The 15956-nt window shown below is 50.9% G+C and overlaps 1 protein-coding gene across 7 annotated transcripts in view; it reads right to left on the bottom strand.

The window, feature by feature from the left end:
* BDKRB2 (bradykinin receptor B2) overlaps positions 1-15956 on the bottom strand; it is a 53076-nt gene continuing 37120 nt past the window's right edge. For 2 of the 7 annotated variants that reach the window (XM_045073352.1, XM_004754735.3), the window contains exon 3: positions 1-1572. In XM_045073352.1, the coding sequence (XP_044929287.1) occupies positions 483-1572 (1090 nt within the window). In that variant the 3' untranslated portion in view covers positions 1-482. Of the gene's footprint in view, positions 1573-3482; positions 3615-4330; positions 4347-8366; positions 11435-15956 lie in introns of those variants that run through there. The other 5 variants (XM_045073363.1, XM_013057423.1, XM_004754741.3 and 2 more) reach the window with 5 other exon arrangements.

Raw genomic sequence — 15956 nt, 5'->3', positions numbered from 1 at the left:
TGATGTGAAACAACACGGCTTTATTGTCTTCTGTTTCTGGAGGCCAGACCTCTGAGGTCCATCTCAGCAGGCTCAAGTCCGGATGTCTACAGGGCCGACTCCTTCCAGAGGCTTAAGGGGAGAATCCATCTCTGTCCCTTTTCCGGCCCTTAAGGGGTGCCAGCAGCCAGCCCCTGGCTCTGGGCTCCTGCAGTCCCTCCAGCCTCCTGCTTCTGTGGTCGCATGGCCTTCTCAGATGCTCACATGGCCACTTCTCTTATGAGGACCTTTGTGGAGACACTGGACTCACTCAGATAATCCAGGATCAACTCTCCATCTTGGGGCCCTTACCTTAATCACACCCACAGAGAAAAACACGTAACAGTTTCCAGGGATGAGGTCTGCCCATTGCTGCGGGGGGCCAGAGGGCAGGGTGCGCTCCATCCGGAGCCCACGACAACAGCATCTATCATGTCCAGAATTACTGAAAAGGAAGCCACGCTTCATGGCTCCCTGCTGTTTTTCTTCTGCCAGAAATGTGGGAGAACATCCGTCCTGTGCGGCAAGGACCCCAGACTAAGACTCCGAGGGGTACACTGCTGGTAGAGCTCCCAGACCTTGGTCCGGAAAAGCCGGCCCACGAAGACGTAAATGACGGGGTTCAGGCAGCTGTTGGTGAAGGCGAAGAAGTTGGCATACTGCAGGCCCAGGTCGATGAAATCCTCCCAGAAGCAGCCCCGGACGGCCCGCACCTGGTAGAGGAATTCCAGGAAGGCGAAGAAGTGGTAGGGGGTCCAGCACACCAGGAAGGCGGCCACCAGCGTGAGGATGAGGGCCGTGCTCTTGCCGCCCGCGGGGCCCCCGCAGCGCGTCCCCGGGACCTCCGCCCGCCCGCGCAGGGAGGCCAGGATGTGGGCGTTGAAGAAGACGATGGCGGCCAGCGGCAGCAGGAAGCCCAGCACGTTCAGCTCCACCATCCTCGCCCAGGGCCAGGCCCCGCCGGGCGGCAGCAGCACGCAGGCGTGGGAGTTGTTCAGCTCCGGCACGGCTTGGACGGAGCGGAACAGGAAGGTGGGCACGCTCAGGAGGCCGCCCAGCGCCCAGATGAGCAGGCAGGTGACCTTGGCCCGTCGCCGCTGCCGCCGCCACCGGCTGGCCATGGGGTGCACCAGCACGCGGTAGCGGTCCCAGCTGATGGCCACCACCAGGAAGATGCTGATGAACAGATTGGCCTTGATGACGCCATTGACCAGGCGGCAGAGGGGGCCGCCGAAGGGCCAGCGGAACTGGTGCGCGATGTTCTCCGCCCAGAAGGGCAAGCCCAGGACGAACACCAGGTCGGAGGCGGCCAGGTTGGCCAGGTAGATCTCGGCCACGCTCAGGCGCCGCCGCGGGAGGAGGAAGACGGACAGCACGAAGAGGTTCCCCAGCAGGCTGCAGACGCAGATGATGACGATGAACGGGGGGAGCGCGCCGTAGAGCAGGGCCCAGGCTTCCCGCGCGCCATCGCACGACGTGGCATTGGGCGCCGAGAGCTGGCTCCGGTTCAGCAACAGGGACTCCAGCAGGCTCCGGGACGCCATCCACCGGGACCTGCACCGAAGGGCATGCAGAGTTAGCGGGAGGCCGCCCCTGGCAACCCGCCCCCAGGTTTGGGAAATAAGGTGCTATTGGCGCGTGGCCACACCTGCTCCTTTGTGTGTTGTCCAAGGCTGCTTTTGTGTGGCAGCCACAGGGCTGCGTGGCTGGCACAACTGGGAATACTCGCTGTCTGGTCCCCTTGAGGAGATGTTTGCCGACCCCTGGCATAAAGGAAAGGACAGGGGCTTTGACACCCCAGTCCGAACCCTGCTGCAACCTCTCGGTGTGGGCTACTGAGACCCCTGACTTTTATTTTTCATTTTTGGAAGTCGGAGCCAATCGTATCCCTCTTGTGGGGGGCTGTGGCGAGGACCGGTGTTTGGATCTGTGGAGCGCTTGGCGAGGTCGCCTGGTCCAGAGGAAGCACCCAGTGGAAGGTGCTGATTCATCTTATTAACAACCACAGTAGTGGGGTGCCTGGGTGGCTCAGTCGGTTTGGCTCAGGTCATGATCTCAGGGTCCCGGGATCGAGCCCCACATCAGGCTCCCTGCTCCGCGGGGAGTCTGCTTCTCTCTCTGACCTTCTCCCCTCTCATGCTGTCTCTATTCTCTCTCTCTCTCAAATAAATAAAATCTTAAAAAAAAAAAAAAAAAAAAGAAAGAGTAGCCATTCACACCGAGGAAATGATCTCTATCTCCAGGCACCATTCGAAGACGTTCACGTTTAAATATTTTTTTGTTTAATTTTCCCAGAAGCTCTGTGGGGGCTGGGTCCTTGTCCCCTCCATGCAATGGTTCAGAAACCGGAGCCCTGGGGGGCTGATCTCTCCTTCGTGGTCACACAGACCTCGACCGTCTGACCCCAGAGCCTGGGCCTCTGTCTACATGATCCTGCTGCACGTTTTGTCCCCACTTGGTAGACGAGGGAGCCAGGCTCTGTTGTTAACAGCCTGTCCTGGGAGACCTCAGTCTGTGCTGTCCCCTAGCCACACAGCTGGCCTGCCTCCCGCGTGCCGACGCTGTTCCAGGGGAAGAGAGATGTGGTAGGAAGGAAGCGGACTATGCCTCCCAGCCCTCTGGAACCCCATGGAAAGAAGGGACCGCGTCCTGTACTTGTGGGCTGAGATTCTTCCACTGGGCAATGCCTCACAGCATCTAACAGAAGATACTGTGTAAGAGAGAATCAATCTTGGAAGAGTCTTGGCTGTGTGACCTTGGACAACCACTTGGTGTCTCTGAGCCCGACTTTCCTTATCTGAGGAGGTGATGACCGTCAAGTTTTGGCACTGTTGGTAACTCACACACTGGGCCATTCACACCAAAGCACAATTCACCAGTTCCTCCATGCAATTATCTACTGAACTAGTATTTATTGAGCACCAGCTGTATACCTCGTGCTGTTCTAGGTATTTTGGACTCGGCAGTGAATCAAACTGGTAAAAACTCCTTGCCCTCGGGGGGCTTCTAGCCTAGTGGGAGGAGAGAGCCCCAACACTGAACAGACTGAGTAAATGTGTTGGCTGGGGAGTGGTGGCAAGGGGGAATGATAAGATGGAATCAGCGTCTAGATTTATATTGGAAGTAGTACCACCGTGATTTTCAATCAGATGCAGGCTGTGAGAAAGGAAGGATCAGATGTCCTCAAGAAATATGAGGTTGTCCTCAACTGAAATGGAGGTCACAGACTGAAGATGGAGCAGGATTTTTTGATTGGGGGGGGTAGATCAGGGGTTCATTCTTGGACATGTCAAGGTTGCGATGTCTACTGGCCCCCAAGTGGGGATTTCTAGGGCTCACCTAGATAGTCAAGTCTGGTTTTCAGGGACAAGGTCTGATACTGTGATTACCTAGATGGTGTTTAAAGCCACACGACTGGATGAAATCACCAAGGGAGAGTGTAGACAGAGAAGAGAACAAGGTACCTGGTCACCAGAAGGCAGGTGAATGGGACACACAGGGAATCATTGGTTGGGGGGCTGTGGAGTACCTGAAGCGCTCGGGAGCCCTGACCCAGAGCGTGCGGAAGAGTCAGGATACTCTTGTTCTGTCAGTTCCTGCAAGGCATAAATCCACAACTAAATACTTCCTTGGTTATTCAGAAATACTTGTTTGTTTTTTTTGATTCTTTTAAAAGTAGGCTCCACGCCCAGTGTGGGGCTCAAACTCATAGCCCTGAGATGGAGTTGCGTGCTCTACCGACTGAGCCAGCCAGGCGGCCCCTGGAAATATTTCTAAATTTTGCAATATGCCCTTTCTGGCAGTGATGAGCTCAGAATTACAAGCCGTGGAGACTAAAGTAGCGAGCTTCTGTTTTTCAAGGAAGCTGTGGTGACTGTGCAGGTTGCACAGAATGTTTGCTGATGTTGACATCACTGTGGGGCTGCAGCAATTTTGCTGAACCCAAGAATACCTGAGACACAAAAGCTGCCATTTTAGAAGTTCATGTTTTTAAAAGATCTGCCCTAAGACACCGATCTCACCCGTGGAAGCATGGCTTTTCAACTTAGACCAAGCAACTGTTCTGAAAATTAATTCAGTTGATTTTTGGTTCTGGTTTTCTCCTAGACAAATTTCTGGAAGCTCAGTCTGACCAAACAGAACAAAGGACTTTTGGGGAATTCTATTCTAAATTTAGTTTAAATTGTTTATGTTGGAACTAGAATTATATTTTTGTGATGGTAATGCAAAGACAGATTATCCTGAGCATGGTGTCATGGTAACAGTTACATTCTTACTAAATAAAAGACCAAAGAAACAGAAATGTACACACTGGGCGCCTGGGTGGTGCAGTGGGTTAAGCCATTGCCTTCGGCTCAGGTCACGATCTCAGGGTCCTGGGATCGAGTCCCACATCAGGCTCTCTGTTCAGCAGGGAGCCTGCTTCCTCCTCTCTCTCTCTGCCTACTTGTGATCTCTCTCTGTCAAATAAATAAATAAAATCTTAAAAAAAAAAGAAATGTACACACTATTTATAATTACTTGCAAGTAAGTTTCGATATTCTACCAATTGAAATGGAGATGATTGCTGACAAAATTAAGAAAACCACAGCTTTTTTAGTGCAGTTGATGGTGAATTAAAAAAAAAAGAAAACCTTCGACATGTATTTCTTTCCTTTGCTGCCCATCATCCATCTATTTTATAAGACCTTGAGCCTACATGCCTGAAAGTGTTACTAGTTGTTTATTAAAGGAGAGCTCTAATTTTTTTTTGAATTTTATTTCAAATCAATGGGAGAGCTTTAATCAAGATGTTTAAAGAACAGAGTACTGAAACATCTGCTTTTGCATGTCTAACGATGGAAAAAGAAGCTATTGTGCAGAAAATAAAGGAAATGTATTGTAAAAAGAAAGAAGGGATTAAATCAGAGAGCAAGGGCTCCGTGGCACACAAGATTTAATTTTAAAATTCTGTAGTGAGCTTTGGACTTCCTCAGTTTGTGGGAAGAAACTTTCCGTTGGATAAGTTCATATTCTGTATAGAAATGAGGTGAAATTGGGAAAACCTATGATTCATGACATCTAAGCTTGCCAAAGCATTCAAAAATCACAACTACAGTTTCTTTGTAGAGTTGCATCTAGTAAAAGTATTTGTGGAAGAAAGCCACTTTGAATGAAGGCATAAAGGCACCACATGTGAAAATATCTGGGCTAAAATACTCACATCATTTTATATGCAGAGAGTCAGGCTTGAGAACAGCCCCTCTTGGAACAACTTGCTCAGTGTGTGTTGGCACCTGAGCACCTGCCCCAGCCCCATTTTCTTAAATAAATATGTTCTAGTCTAAGAGAAGGGTTGACTGAAGGTGCTAATTTATTAACTGTAACACTTGAAGGCGAAGAGTTCAGCAATTATGTGGAACAATTAAAAATAGTAAGACCAGGCAAGAAGAAAAAGTCATTCTCCAGGAAAATGTCCCGGACACACCCAGGACAGGCACGGATCAGAGCCCACGGATTTGTACCCAGTTTATGCTGCTTAGGTCCTTTTTCAGTGTTCAGCTTGGTAACATGAAAACTTATTTTGCCTTCATGTATACGGGTGGATATATATACTTAAAGACGTAACTATTTTTTAAAACAATTGTATTACTAAAACTCCTTTCTAACTCCATCACGGTAATATGGCCAAGCTGTTATGGGTTTGTGTGCATATAGAGAGAGTTAAATACATCAATATTTAGAAAATAGCTTTTGCACGAGAACTGCTTCATGAATGCACTGCTGTGATACAGCTATTTGGTTCTTTGAAGCCACCTGATTTGTGGGGCTTCCTTTCAGCGGCCGAAGGAAGCTGGTGTGCCCATCAGACTTGATTTCTCAGATGCCCCGGGGCGGGGAGAGGGCCCAGCACCCCGTTGGACTTCATACACATCTACAGAGCTGCGTCCTGAAACTGTCATGGGGCCTCACACCATGCCTTCCTGTGCCCTTCTCTGCACTTGGGGACCAAGTTCTACCCACCAAGGAAAACCCGCTCAACAGCTTTGTCTCTGCCCCAGGCCTCCCCGACACTGGGGCTGGAGGGAGACCTGGATGCCCATGTCTGAGCCTTCAGCATCCCCTACACCTGTCAGCTGTGGAGGTTCAAGACTCTGCTGGGCTCTCAGGAACTTGAGCTTGACAGCGGGGCTGCATGAATAGTCAGAGAGTTGTGCCCATGGTACAGATGAACAAACTGAGGCACAGATATGACACCAGGGGCTCTGGAGGTGGAGGAAGGGGCTGTGAGCCCAGAGACACAGGCAACCTCTCAAAGGTGGAAAAAGCAAGGAACGGATTCTCCCCTGGAGCCTCCAGAAAGGACACAGCCCTACCAATACCTTGACTACAGCCCAGTGTGACTTATGTGGAACTCCGAACTTACAGAACTACATGACAGTAAATTTGTGTCGTTTTTAAGCCACGAGGTTTATGTTAATATATTACAGCAGCCAAGGAAATCTCATCCAGGGGGCAAGGCTTCACCCTACCCGGAAAATCAGGGACTGCTTCCCAAGCCACATGCCGAGACCTCTGAAGTCAGCTTGAATCTGATCGGTTCAGCACACGCTGTCCTCTGTCCCACAGTCTGTGTCTGCTCAAGATGGACTTACTGACTTTTTAAGACTTTTTTCCTCCAAGATTTTATTTATTCATTTGACACACACACACACACATACACACAGAGCACAAGTAGGGAGAGCAGCAGGCAGATGGAGAGGAAGAAGCAGACTCCCCGCTGAGCAGGGAGCCCGACACAGGGCTCGATCCCAGGCCCCTGGAATCATGACTGAAGCTGAAGGCAGATGCTTAACTGACTGGGCTACCCATGCACCCCAAGACTTATTTATTTATTTGAGAAAGAACATGAGCAGGAGGGGCAGAGGGAGAGGGAGAGAGAGTATCAGGCAGACCCTGTGCTGAGTATAGAGCGTAACATGGGGCTCCATCCCAGGACCCTGAGATCATGATCATGACCTGAGCTAAACCCAGAGTTGGAGGCTCAACAGACTATACCATGCAGGTGCCCAAGCGAGGCTTATTTCTAAAGGGTTTGTCTTTGCCACCTGCTATCTGTGTTTATAGCAAGTTGGACAGAAAGAAGAGACCTTCCTTCACCACTTCTTAGTTGTAGCTCTGATATTTGCCTGGCATATAGTAGGTGCTCAGTAAACAGCACTATCGACATAGTAATATTTGATCTTATTTGTTAAAAACTTAGAGATGACCAGGCAGGTCTACCAGAGAAGATGGGTCTATAATTTCTATGTGCCACTTTCTGAGTTCTCTGTACATTTTAACATTGACATTGTTACTCGGGAGACTACTGTCTTCCACAAGGAGGGCTTCTTGGAATTCATTCCAGTTCCAACAGTGAGGTGGTAATAAAGGCATTTGAAATATAGACACAGAGATTAAAGAATCACAGCTCAGTCAAATAACAAGATGCTATTGTCAAGCCACAAATAACCTAGCCAGTTATTGGCCTTCTGAAATCTGGTAAGCCATCCTGGGGAGGTCTGTCTGATTTTTATCCATCAGAATTTGTAATGGAAGCTGGTCAGAGCCCACACAGAACACTTGGGAGGCTGTATCCAGCCTCTACATATTTCCTGTGGCCTTGAAATAAAGAAAGAGCTTCTGGAAACTTCCCAGGCTAGTCCAGACACTCTCTTCCTTTTCTTCTGGAAAAGCAACTCAACCTGGAATATAGTCTCTTAAACGGATTTAGAATTAGGATTCCTTCCTTCCTTCCTTTCTTTCTCTCTTTCTTTTTAAAATATTTTATTTATTTATCTGACACAGAGAGATTAGAACTCACAAGCAGAGGAAGCAACAGAGGGAGAGGGAGAAGCAGGCTCCCTACTGAAGGGACCCCGATGTCGGGCTCGATCCCAGCACCCTGGGATCATGACCAGAGTCTTTGGCAGTGCTCAACCAACTGAGCTACTCAGGTACCCTAGAATTAAGTTTCAAAAAAACACACACTTAAAGAAAGCCAAAAATTCTGCTAATACTTAGTTATAAAGGGAAGCTTTTTTTTTTTTTTAAGATTTTATTTATTTATTTGACAGAGAGAGAGATAGAGATCACAAGTAGGCAGAGCAGCAGGCAGAGAGAGAGGGGGAAACAGGCTCCCTGCTGAGCAGAGAGCCTGATGTGGGGCTCGATCCCAAGACCCTGAGATCATGACCTGACATGAAGGCAGAGGCTTAAACCCTCTGAGCCACCCAGGCGCCCCAGTTTGTTTTTTTCTAAGAGACGTGGCTCTCCTCTTACATCTCGCTCTCACAAGAGGGGGAATAAAAAGGTGGTGATTTACTTACCCAGGAAAGGAAAGAGTTCACAGCTTCAGCTGACTTTCCCAATGACGAGAGCAGCCCTCAGAGGTATGTTCTGCACTGAGAAGCCTCGTGGAAATGCTGCGGCCTTGAATTATATAACCTCCTCTCCGATGAGGTCACTGGAGGGATTGCCGAAAAGAGTGAGTCTTTCAAAGGAAGAAGCAAGCTGAGGTTTAAAAGGAGAACTGCTCTGCATTTGGGGGGCTGGCAGGAATTCTGCTCCCACACCTCCTCACATTGGCGACATCTGGGGAAGCCCGGACAGCCCAGGAGTGCTGTGTTGGCCAACATGCACTTAAAATGCATCCTGGCCTCCTTCTGAGCCCCCGTGAGCCTCCGTGGACACTGAGTGATAACAGCCCCATTGACCACGGGGTCCTTCCTGCCCGAGGTTTTGCAACAGCTTTCCTTAAATGCCTCCTTCTGAATTTCGGCCCTGAAGGATCCATGGCCAAGAACCCATTAGTGTGGAGCCCACTAAACAAACAGTGAGCTAGGAAAAATTTGACTCAGGCGGGGTCCGGAGTTGAGTAAGAGCAGATGCACTTTCCCTAATCTTCCCGGGCGGCTCCGAGGCCCATTCTTCAATGCACATTGCATCTGTCAACTTGAACTACTCAAGACCTCGTGTTCAGTCCGCAAGACATGTCTGGCTTTCTTTGAGAGTCAAGTTTCAGAGCCTTTAACTGCAGTGTTCCTTATCCGCCCTCTTAGAAAATTAAGACATTTCTGAGTCCTTCCCTAAACGCAGGAGAACGCATCCATGTCAGGGCTTAAATTCTGGCTTCTGGAAAGGGGATCCCCGAATCTCAGGGTCCCAGCCCTCCACATTCCTTAGTCTGCCTCTTGGGTGCTCCATGTCCCCTTGGGACGTTACCTTGAACCCAGCCTCTCTGCAGCAGAACATGTCCCCTTTGTCTTCAGAATCTGGTCTTCTCTCTTTCCTTTGTCTGTACTGACACCTCGGTGGGGACAATATGCACTTTAGAATTTTCTAGCAGTTTTCTAATATGCTAGACGTATTAAAGTCATGGGAGCAGAAGACAAAGAAGAAGATGATTCCAAGATTCAGTAGCCTCTGGAGTTTATCTTTGGGAAGGCCGCCTCCCATCAGGGGAGACTTGGGACTATTTTATTTTTTTTAAATTTTTTAAATTTTTAGTAACGTGGGTGTTAGGTGAGTGTCGGACATCGTTTGGGGGAGATTTTCATCAGAGAGAGGCTCCAAGTCCCATTTCTTCCTGATTAGTGATGAGGATTGGGGTCTCCCCAGAGAAACCCTTTCAGGAAAGCTGCTGCTTTTTTTCTCCCTTCCATATGCGTTTAGACTGGACTGTATCTGCTCTTATGGGATGCCTTCCTGTCCAGGCCCTGAGATCAGGTCTCAGGGTCCGACCCTGGCCCTGCACACATGGGGGCAGGGGGTGGCCCATGAGGACAAGGGGACGGTGTGTGGCCGGGCCCCGTGACTCATTTGCTAGAGGATGACTGAGCTGGGACTTGGGAGATAACTCCGTGGCAGCCTTGCCAAAGCCATGGGGCCTCGCCCGGGGGTGAGATGGAATGTTCTCTAAAGAAAATGGATGTTCCCACTGTTGCTCACTCCGAGTGGGAAATGGGAAGTGGGTCTTGGGCCCAGGGAGGGGAGAGTCTCCTTCTACTTCTGGGGCAGTGGGGAGAGGGGGCCTGAATTCTGGGAGGCTGAGGACAGGGAGCGTGAACCCCAAACCTGTGGGAAGAGGAGCTCGATTCCCCAGGACTGAAGGCAGGATGAGGGAACCTTCCATCTAGGAAGGGGTACAGACCCCTATAATGTGGAGGATGGGGAAACCCTGGAGTGGGATGAGGGTCCTCTGTGTCCTGCGGGATGTGGGGGGCACGTGTGGGGAGAACAGGGCAACAAAGAGGCACAAAGAGGTGGCTGGCAGGGTTCCCAGGACTGCCATCTGCGAACAGAGGACAGCCTGTCTGGCTTGGTGGGACAGGTCCTCCCTCTTGGGGACTGTCCCTGAGGCGAGTGCTGGGACTCTAGGCAGCTGTGTCTCCTAAGCTCGGGGTGAGCTTGGGCTTCGATGCATATTCAGGGAAGGTGGGGTGGAATTTGAGGGACTTGGGGACTCCTGGGTCACAGTCCCCACTGTGACATACACAGTTCTCCAGTCGCTAAACCCCGGAGCCACCCTGTGTCCTCTCCTAGTCACATCGAGCAGCTTCTGCGAGGACATTTCATTGGGACCATCTGTGCAGGTAACTTCTAGAACCCAAGCGACTCAGGGTTCCTGCTCGGCCACCACAGTCACACGTGCGGTCCCTACTATTAACTCTACCTGCAGACACAGGAAAGAAGCCGAAGCTGGGCACCTTCTGCCCTGAACCAAAGGCTCATCGAGCTCTCTGTCCCCTCTGTCCAAGCCTTCCTTCTGTCATCAGTGTGAGTCTCTCATGCCGCAGACACGTCTACGACACGGAATTCCCAGCAAATCTTGCTTTCTCACTCTCCTCCTTCTGTCAATGCCTGCGTTAGATTGCTATTCCAGAGCACTGGATTTTGTCATTCCAGAGGACTACACCCCAGTCCCTGGGAATTCACAGACTCCACAGTCCTGCTTGTAACACCCAGAGCCACTTCCCGATGCTGGGGCTTCTGATGCGGCTGAGCTGTGATTGGCAGGCTCCCTGGTGCTTCCGGACTTGTCTTCCTGTGGGCATTTGCTGGCAATGGCCTCTCCTCCCCAACCTGTCTGCTTTGTGTCCCTCCATCATTCACAGCCCGTTGTAGCCCCTTGCTCCTGGATGAGCACGGGCCTGTGTGTTCCTCCTTGTATTCTGCAAATACGGAGGGGGTGCCTGCCTGCCTGGTGCCCAGGGAGGGCTGGGTACAAGGGGACAGAGAGAAGAAGCCCCGGCGTGTCCCTGGGTCTGCTCATGTTCCGGCGGATCCAGCAGGTGGTCAAGCTCACGTTGGCGGGCAAGGGTGTAAACGCCGTTACAGAAGAGCCCAGGGCGGGCACACAGAGGGTGTGGGCAGGGAGTGGCCCAGCTGGAGGCATCTGGGTGGAAGGGAGGTAAAAATACAATCCTCAAGTTTGTTGGTTTCCCAAAGCGCAAACCCCTGGAAACTGACAGTTGCAGGCTTGAGAGGGCCCCAGGCCGCTCTGAGCACTGTGTCGGCCTGAGCTGGTGGCCGTTTGGAAGTGAAAAGCTCTGGGCACTTGGCAGAAAGCACTCTGCTGGGCCAGGGGTTCCAAAGACCAGGAAGGTGTAAAAGTAGCCACATTAATCCCTGTGACAGCTTTGCTCTGGGAGAGGCTGTCTCACCTGGATGGGATGGGGAGGGTGGCTCGGCTGACCCTCCTTTGAGGGGAGTCGGGAGAAGCCCCTGAGCTAACACAGCTGGGCCCTAGAGCACACTGGGCCCGGGAGGGTGTGACTGGGGATGCTCAGCCACATTCTGCTTTGTTCTAAAGCCTTAATCGGACCACGTTATCTCTGCTGGAAATTCTCACTGCTCCTGTCTCAGGCACAGGAATGGACTAAGACTTGTCTGTGACACAGCCTGCCACCTTTTCTGGGTGTCATGGTCATGGTCCCCACCTGATCCTCCATTGACTTTCCTGGTCCCCTTGCTCTATTTTGAACATGCCACATCTCTCCCACCTCAGGGCCTCTGCACTGGTCGTTCCCTGTGCCTGGAGCACACTGCTCTTAGATGGCTCCATGCCTCGGGTCTCCTGTTCCTTATAACCCGCTCCCCTCCCTTATCAGATAGCCCTTCTCTGAAATAACCTCTCCCCTCCTCCCCAGCTTCCCTGTTTGTTATAACCATTATCCTCACCTGGATACCTGGTTTGGTTTTTACTTCTTGTGTCTCCCACTAGAGCATGAGCTCCACGGGGCAAGGGTTTATCTCTTTTGATTGGAGTCATCGTCCAAACTCTTACAACAGACCTCAATAAATATTTGCTGAATGAATTCACAACCCTATTCATTTCTATATCAGAGTATCCATAGTTTGTCTCTGGCTCAACAAGCAGTCCTGAAACCCTTGAGGGCACCGTGTCCCTTGTGGGCACTGGAAAGACACAGATGAACAAATTCCTTTCCATGGCCCCTTGAGGGACTCTGGGTCCCTCTGAGGACAAAGACACACAGTGGCTGCACAGAGTGGAATGCAGAGTGACAGCGAAGAACCAAGGGTCTGTCTGAGGATGAGGACCTAAAGAGTTTAATTCTGCTTGAGGCTGAGTCTGGAAAGAATTATGGTGGAGAGATATTTGAGCTGGGTTTTGAGAGATGAATAGGAGTCAGAAGGCAGGCAAGCTGAAGAAAGCATTGTAGGAGGAAGGCTCCGCATGCATACGTATAAGACATGTTTGTGGAAGGCTTCCTTGGAACTTGGAGCCAGAAAGCCCAGGCTCAAGCCTCAGACCGTGTTTACTCATTCTTTCTGGGTACCACTCAGGCCCTGTGTGGGTGTGTCCCCAAACGCTCTTGCTTTGGTACCACAAAGAGAATTAAACAGTTTCAGATCAGACTGAGGAGTTCTCTGACAACACAGATAGCCCCCTCCATCCCACTATTGGGGAGAGAATTCTGGGGGACCCTGGCTGTCCCAGAGAGCTCCAGACCCAGTTTGTTCATCTGGGAGTGAATGTGCCCTGCCTATTTCGTGAGCTGTTGTGAAGATCAAATAGATCCTTGGAAAAATGTCGATATTGAGTTGATATTGTGTCATATGGACGCTTACAGGGAAGATGAATGCTTATATGTATTCTCCAGTCTTATGACCTTTCTCTGGGGTCAGAAATTGCCCATATGGAAAACCCCTTACATCATTTTTGAATCAACAGAGATGCCTAGGGGTGCCTGAGTGGCTCATGGGTTAAGCCGCTGCCTTTGGCTCAGGTCATGATCTCAGGGTCCTGGGATCGAGTCCCGTATCGGGCTCTCTGCTCAGCAGGGAGTCTGCTTCCCTCTCTCTCTCTCTGCCTGCCTCTCTGCCTACTTGTGATCTCTGTCTGTCAAATAAATAAATAAAATCTTTATAAAAAAAAACAGATGCGTAAATGGTCCGTGTGTACAGCAACAAAAAATGGGGGGCATGAAATCAGATTAGTTTTCCTAGGAAACCAGTAGCGCTCGTGTGTCTTTAAGAGAGACGGGATTGATGCTGTAGGCATGTGTCTTTCACATAAATCATGCCAATCCTATGATCAGAAATGCTTCCACAACCTGGGTAGAGGGGAACTGACATGCTGAAGAGAACGTCCACCTTTTCTTGAAGACTTGGGAGCACCTATGGCTGTCCCAGTCCTCATGGTGGCTACGCACATGTGACAGAGACAGATAGGATGAAGACCCATGTGAAAGGCCTAACTGGGGTTCTCCAATGGGCACTGGGATCAGAGAAGATGCCTCAGAAGAGAGCTAACATTTCAGAGTTACTGGCAAAGATGTTTCTCAGGTCTCTCCAGAGAAACTGAACCAAGAGGATGTCTACCTATTCCTACCTATCTTCCTGTCTATCTGTCTATCATTCTATCATTCTATCTATCTACCTATCATCTATCCATCAAGATGTTTATTTCAGGGAGTTAGTTCACGTGCTTGCAGGGGCTGGCTGGTCAGAACCCACAGGGCAGACCAGAGAACCAGAAACGCAGGCAGGAGCTCATGCTGCAGTCTTGAGACAGAATTTCTTCTTCTCTGGAAACATCAGTGTTTGTTCTGAAGTCCCAGGAGGGCCCACATGAGGCCCACCCTCATTATGGAGGGCCATTTCCTTTACTGAAGTCGGCTGATGGCGGACGTTCACCACATCTACAAATGACCTTCTCGGCAACACCTGGATTCATGTTTGATTGAATAACCGGGTGCTGGAGCCCAGTGAAGCTGATGTTGAAGACTCACTGTCACAGATAGCATTTAGAGCTGTGATTCTGGCTCGGATTAATAAGGGGGTCCGTGTAGATGAGAGGAGGGGTTAGGGTTGAAGCTTGAGGAACCCCAACATTTAAACGTCAGATGGAAAAGGAGATATGGGACAAGGAGAGTAGAAAGAGCAGCCAGTGGAGTACAGGTTCTGTGCCAGTCAAGTCTGGGAGACCCTGGGTTAGACCAAGCCGAGAGGAGCGTGCCTCCTTCCTGCAGGACTTCTCAGGGCCTTTAATACATGTCTGCGCAATGGGCAGCCCCACGAGGAAGATGCAGTAGTTGCAGTTCTGAGACTTATTGGACCAATCGGGAGCTAGGTTTTTGTTTTTGTTCTATTATTTTTTGTTGGTTTGTTTGTTTTTGAGAAACTTTGGGAAAAATCTGCAATAGTAAATAATGACACTGAAATAGCCTGAGGATTAGAAGGTGAGCTCTGCTGTTCTGGGAGAAACTGATAGGAGAACAGGATTGAAGAGCTTTCGGACAGTTGACGGGGTGGGGGTGCCAAGGGGAGAGGACCAGTTTTCGCAATGACAGTCCTGTTCTTCTGTGTGGAGTGCGAAGACAGGGCTCAGGATGCCCCAGAAGGCCATGCGGCTGTCAGGATGCCAGGGTCTCAGAACGTCATCGTCCTCCACGGGGACAAGTGCTTTGGGGAATAATCTGATTCGGAAGCAAGGCCTGGGTCTTCATGTCTTCTCTGGAATTCACGGGGGAGGGGGGCATATCTGGGCTGCGGAGCTCGAATCTCAGCTCCCTCACTGCCGGGTCAGGGGAACTGGAACCCCTTTCTCCACCTCCTCCTGAAGCCTTGGTTCCTTAGTCTGTGAGGGGGGGGTCCCTTGTCCAAGTTTGGGGATCAGATGAGCCACAGCGCGGGGGGTGGAACGCCGCTGGCCCCTGGTCAGCAACCGACTGCAGCTGGCCTCATATTGCTTTGCTCTTGCGCAAGGAGGGGTTATGTAAGCCATCCTCCGTCTTGGCCAGGACCCTGGAGAGGAAACAGGCAGACGTGGCTGGCCCACTGAGTGGGCCTTGGAAAGTGACTCAGCATGGAGGGGGCAGCCAGAGGAGCCTCAGCCCTGTCTTGGGTCACCTTGTGGGGCTGTCCATAAACAACCTCCCACTGTGGGGAGCTCTGTGCCTGGGCTGCCTGGAAGAGGCCCTGTGGCCTCCTCTTAGCCTGGCCTGAGATGCCTGGAATCAGCCTGTCTTTAGGGTTGAGGGAAATAAGAGGGGAATCAGGGTGGTCCTGGTCCTGGGCCAGTGGGTCTGTGATGCACATTCTCTTGGGGCTCAGGTTGGCTCCTAACATCTTGGGATCTTGGGAAAGGCCTCAGGACCCTCCTTTTGGGAAACTATCTGAGGTTCTGTATGATGGTCTATCCCACTCTTTCTTAGGGAAACTTCTGTCGCCGGTTAGCTCGTCAGCCCTCAGGAGTCCCAAAGAAAGCCCATGGCGGACTTCCATACTTCTGCACTGCTGGGGGCAGGGGTCTCTGGGCTGTGGCGGGGAGCAGGCCCTCAGAACCAGTAACACAGCTCTAGCCATCTTGGATTGCCGCAGCAAAGCATCACAGCGGGAGTGGGTAAGCAGGGGGCTTAAAACAGTGGAAATTTACTCTCTCACAGTTCAGG

The sequence above is a fragment of the Mustela putorius genome, unplaced genomic scaffold, assembly GCF_011764305.1.
Source record: "Mustela putorius furo isolate JIRA1106 unplaced genomic scaffold, ASM1176430v1.1 tig00000129_pilon_pilon_pilon, whole genome shotgun sequence".
Classification (NCBI taxonomy): domain Eukaryota; kingdom Metazoa; phylum Chordata; class Mammalia; order Carnivora; family Mustelidae; genus Mustela; species Mustela putorius.
This window is presented reverse-complemented; position numbering and strand designations above follow the sequence as displayed.